Source organism: Telopea speciosissima, chromosome 3 (genome assembly GCF_018873765.1).
Source record: "Telopea speciosissima isolate NSW1024214 ecotype Mountain lineage chromosome 3, Tspe_v1, whole genome shotgun sequence".
NCBI lineage: Eukaryota > Viridiplantae > Streptophyta > Magnoliopsida > Proteales > Proteaceae > Telopea > Telopea speciosissima.
This window is the reverse complement of record NC_057918.1, coordinates 46,689,843-46,695,217: the sequence shown is the minus strand read 5'-3', so window position 1 is coordinate 46,695,217 and position 5,375 is coordinate 46,689,843. Positions and strand designations below refer to the sequence as shown.

General features: G+C 35.6%; 1 protein-coding gene across 1 annotated transcript; it reads left to right on the top strand.

Annotated features, from left to right (window-relative positions):
• The first annotated feature begins 1,183 nt into the window (after positions 1-1,183).
• Positions 1,184-1,864, top strand: LOC122655230 (L10-interacting MYB domain-containing protein-like). The gene is made up of 2 exons (XM_043849442.1): positions 1,184-1,510; positions 1,601-1,864. The coding sequence occupies exons 1-2, from the start codon at positions 1,184-1,186 to the stop codon at positions 1,862-1,864; spliced, it is 591 nt and encodes a 196-aa protein (XP_043705377.1).
• The last annotated feature ends 3,511 nt before the right edge of the window (positions 1,865-5,375 follow it).

Below are 5,375 nucleotides of genomic sequence, written 5' to 3'. Positions count from 1 at the left end.
CAATGTTATCTCATAAGTTGAAGTAGTTGTGCACTTGTGATCAATAAAATGCTATATGTATTTGGTTGTTTAAAAGCATCTTCGTTCGTAGCTGTTTATTAACATATTAGAGCAAGAGCAGGTTGAATATATCCCATTCAGTTACTTGTAGTCATAAAACCTCAAATTACTGATTGTCATAAAGATATGGTATGGTCACATTAAATGGAGGGGAGAGGTTCCCTATGTTGTGAAACTCTTGTTTTGTCTCTTTGCAGCAGGATTTGGTGATACACTGAATCATGGATTTGGAGTTATTAAACTCTTTCTATACTGTTGGTTTCAACATCTTGCAGTTCTGCCTGTGAGTAGGATTCTGAAACCTACATATGTGTTGGTTTGGACTTAGGATCCATCATACACATTCTTTTGTGGGGTGTCCCTGTTTTTGCAGATTGTGGCAATAAAATGGTTTCATTAGGTGAGGGTTGGGCATTTACTAGGGTTGTGCATTTCTTTATTCTCTCTCTCTCTCTCTCATAAATGGGTTCTTGATCATTTATTTGTTGTATTTTAAGTGCCTAGCTCATTTCCAATTGCAAGGACTGCTGCAACTCAAACCATGCTATTAGGCTGATCTATGTTATAATATTCTGAGATCCCCAATCCCTAAAAACCCAGAAAAAATAATAGACACCTTTCTAAGTCTCCTTCCTTTTTCCATATTCTCTGTTTTTTTTATGCTTCTTGCCCATCTCTTGGATTATTAATTAACTAATCAAGAATTCAAGATTGTTTTTGAATTTGTTATCATCTGCCTTTTTATGTTTGCTTTATTTACATCAGTTTGAATCAGTAGAAAGGCCCTTAATGTATACTTTACCCCTTGTTTGAACAGTTGCATTGATCCATGTGTTTCTTTTTTTTTTTCTTTTAACAATGAAATATATCATAGTAGTGTACCAATTTTGGCATTACAGTTCAACATATCTTTGTCATTTATTTTTCTTTTTTTATATATAGCCTTTAATAGGCTACTTGTGCTTTGGATTATGGTTTTTTTTTTTTTTTTTTTTTTTTTAATGAATCTCATTACTGGTCAATTTCAATGAGACTGTGGCTACACTTGTGTGTTAGTTATAAAGGATGTAACTTGCATATAATGATAACCAGCTATTCCAATTATTTTCAATTAGGTTTTCAAATGGCATCTAGTTCAAACCCTACCCCAATGATTATCAACTGGAGTGCAACTGAGACTGAAAAATTCATTGCTCTAATGGTTGATAATGTGAGGAATGGTCAAAAGACTACCACAACCTTTACTAAGATTGGTTGGAGTAACATCAAAGCTGGACTAGAAACTGATTTTCAATGTTCTTTTATTAAGGACCAACTCCGCAATAAGATGTACAAATTACGAGGTGATTATGATAGCTTCAAGAAACTGTTAGAGACAACAGGATTTGGTTGGGACTATCAGACTAGGACTGCTACTGCTGAAGATTCTATCTGGGAACGGGCTATACATGTAATAAACGAAGTTTCAATTCTTATTTGTTATTTATATACTTAGAGTTTAAAAGCTAGGTGTACTAAATCCATAGTTTTTTACCAACAGGCAAACCCTACATGGTCAAAATTTCGAAGGAGTGGTCTTCCATGGTGGCCTGAGTTGGAAGAGATTTTTTCGGAACATCATACTTGGAGAGATAAAGGAATGAGTAACATTACAGTCAACATTCCTCCTAGGGTCATCAATGAGCATGAAGATGTTTTTCCTCAAACCCAAATAGAATCCCTCCGCTATGTAGGTTTGGATGACATAGAAGAAACTGATGGAGAGGAAGAAGTGACTCCTACTGTAAACAAAAGAGGAACCTAGATAGAACACCTCAAGATCGAAGGAAGAAGGGTACTGGAAAAGCATTGACTGCTTGTACTGTAGAATTTAGCAGGTATCTTAATTGGAAAATGGAACGAGCAGGCAGTACCACTCCCACTTCATCCAGCCAACCAGCAGCATGTACTAATACTATCATTCCTGCTGATCCTCTAGTAGATGGACCCTACAGTATGAAGAATTGTCAAGCTTTGTTAGACTCCATACCAGACATTACAGAAGAGATGTATGTGAAGGCTCAGAAGAAAATTCACACTGACCTTGGTTAGAGACTGTCATTTGTTGAAGTGATTCTTGAAAGAAGGATATGGATGTTGCGGGCGTTGCTTAGGGAGTAGTCTTCTAGGATTGGAGTGTGTTATGATTTAGGGATTTGAACAATGGTGTTTAAAGTTGGTTGATTACTTTAGAATATTTATGGTACTTTTGGATGTTTGGTTTAGGATATTTATGGTATTTTTGGATGTTTGCTTTAGAATATTTATGGTACTTTTGGATGATTGCTTTAGACGTCTGTCATTTTATTACCTGGTTTGGTTTATGAATGATTGCTTTTTTAGTTATATGTTATGCATTTGACAACTTCTACTTTGCTTGAATTGCATTTGGTAAATGGATTTGTATTCATATTGATATCTATATGTATATACAGATATGTCAATGAACACTGATGACCATGATGATTCATCAAGTGATGATGATATACTCATGATACTTGAACTTCAAAGACAAATAGATCATTACCGGATTAGAGAGCCATTAATGGATAGTAGTTACACAGAATCTATTAAGGTGACAGAAATTTTGAATGAACATTCAAATCTATGCTACCAATATTTCAGGATGGAAAGACATATTTTTCTCAACCTACGTGATAAGATGGTACGTAATGGTTGATTGACAGATAGTCGGTATATTCGAGTTGATGAACAACTTGCAATATTCCTCGATACGGTGACGCATGATAAATCTAGTAGATAAGTATGTATGTCATTTCAACGCTCTGCACAAACAATTAGTTCTGTCTTCTATATAGTGCTGAAGACTATGTTCAAATTAGTGAAGGAAACAATCAAGCCGCCTTCTTTTGATAAGGTCCCCTATGAGATTCTACACAATAAAAAGTACTACCCATATTTTAAGGTAGTCTCAAAATTAAAATCTTGAACTATATATTATTGCTTAGTTGCAGTACATATTATGAAAGGACCCAAGATGACAACTCCATGACTTTGGTTTGTTGCCTATATCATATAGTATTGCATTGGTGTAATAGACGGTACTCATATTAATGCTACTATCAAGCCTAAACATCAAACCCGATATAGGAATCGAAAAGGATTAATCACACAGAATGTGATGTGTGTATATTCCTTCAATATGCGTTTCACATTTGTGTACGCGGGCTGGGAAGGAAGTGCATATGATGCTTGGGTATTTGAAGCAGCAAGATCAGATCCCAGCTTAGGTTTTCCTCATCCACCTCCAGGTATAGATTATTACTATAATTTTAACCTTATACAAATTATAATTGAATATTTTTACTGAAATATTAATTTACAATGTCCATAATATTTCAAGGCAAGTATTATGTTGTTTACTCAGGTTATGCAAGTCAACTAGGATACTCAACACCGTTTCGAGGTGAAAGATATCACTTGCAAGATTTGAAGGGGATAGAGTGCATGCAAGAGCAGCGAAGGAGTTGTTCAATATTATTGAAAGGAACTTCGGGCGTGTTGAAAAATAGGTTTCAACTTTTAAGGTTAATGAAACCTTATAAAATTAGGGACCAAGCCGCCATTGTAGTAGCATGTTGTGGACTACACAACTACATCAAAGAAGAACAATGGCAGGATGAGTTATTTGAAGAGTATGGGCATGAGCAACTAGTGGAAGATGAATTAAATCCAAGTCATCAACCTTTTGAGCAAACTGGTGCAACTATTACTCAAAGGGTAGGAGCAAGAATTATGAATGAGACTCGGATAAATATTGTAAATCGTATGGCTAGAAAAAGGGGGACAGCTCAGATTCCAGTTCAATAGTGGTCTTCATGTTGTTATGTTTGAACTTTCAAAGGTTACACTGTTTAATTACACTGTTTAAGTGTGTTTGATTTAATAGTATTGTTAAATTTAATTTGACACTAATTTTAGTATCTTTAATTAAACTACATCTGGCTAAGTCTACATTATGCTACATCTTCCATAACCATTATTGTATTTATTTTTTTAGTATTGAATACATGGCTTCCAATGAGTCTATGGTTACCGTTGCAAAATGCAAAATCTGCCAAACATTGTGTAAAGTTTATACAACAAAGAACGGTCCAAATAGTGGCAGAGACTACTTCAAATGTCCAAACCATAATACATGTTTTATGTGGGTGGACGAATTTTGATTATGTGAATGTGGGTTGGGACAATCTAAAGTTCGAGTAGTAAAATCATAAACAAACCTAGGCCGATGATTTTGGTGTTGCCCGCAATCTACAGGGGTATGATACTATCAACTTGTACATTCAATTGAAATTCAGTCCATTTTTTTCTTTTTAAACCAATAATGGTATCTTAATATAGAACAATGTATTTGGCATACAGGTTGAAAACCGTGGTTGTAAATTTTTCAAATGGGTGGATGATGACATTAATTGCTCTACTACCAAAATTAACCTACTCACAACTGATTCTGTGGGACCATCCACATCTGCTCCTTCGCCTAGCACTCCCCCTTCATCAGATTATGTCAATGGATATATACAAAGAACAATCCAAGACGAGGAGGAAAAAAAAAGAATGTTAATTGGACAAATTGAAGATGCAGAGGAAAGGTCAAGGATATTTAAAGATATCCTTGATGCTGTTCAGAAGTTTGATTTAAACAAAGGAGAAAATTAGAACCCAATTTGAGCATATTGGGCACCCCCCTTCCTTTGTTGTAGACTTTTATTGGACCATAAAACTTTTAATTACAATGTTTATTTTAACCTTTATTATCTAAAGTACATTATGTAAGACAAATATTATTAAAATTAGTCACATTACATGTTCCCAGAAATAGATTTTATCAAGCACCAATAGTGTTACAATTGTCTTCTGGAAACGGTTCCAGAACAGGTTTACCAAGCGGGAAAAAAATAGTTTCTCAGAAAAGAAAATGAAAAAAACTGTGTTGGGAAACAAAAAACTGTTTTGGTGTTTCCCAGTATAGTTCTAGAACAAAAACACCTGGTAAGATTATCAAGCGGGCTCTAAGTTGTTTTCCTTTATTTATTTTATGGCTTCCAGTAGATTCACTCCCTTGGTCGACGAGGTCCCCTTAGAGCATTCGAGTACCCACTCCGACCTTGAGCAGTCACGATCAGATTCATCTGTCAAGTTAGGCTTGGTGACTGCAGTGTCTCTTGTTCTCCCGGCGGCCGAGGGGAATGAGGGGGAGAACTTTACCGAGTTGTGTGCTACGGCTGCGGCCCTTGCAGATCCCATCCTCA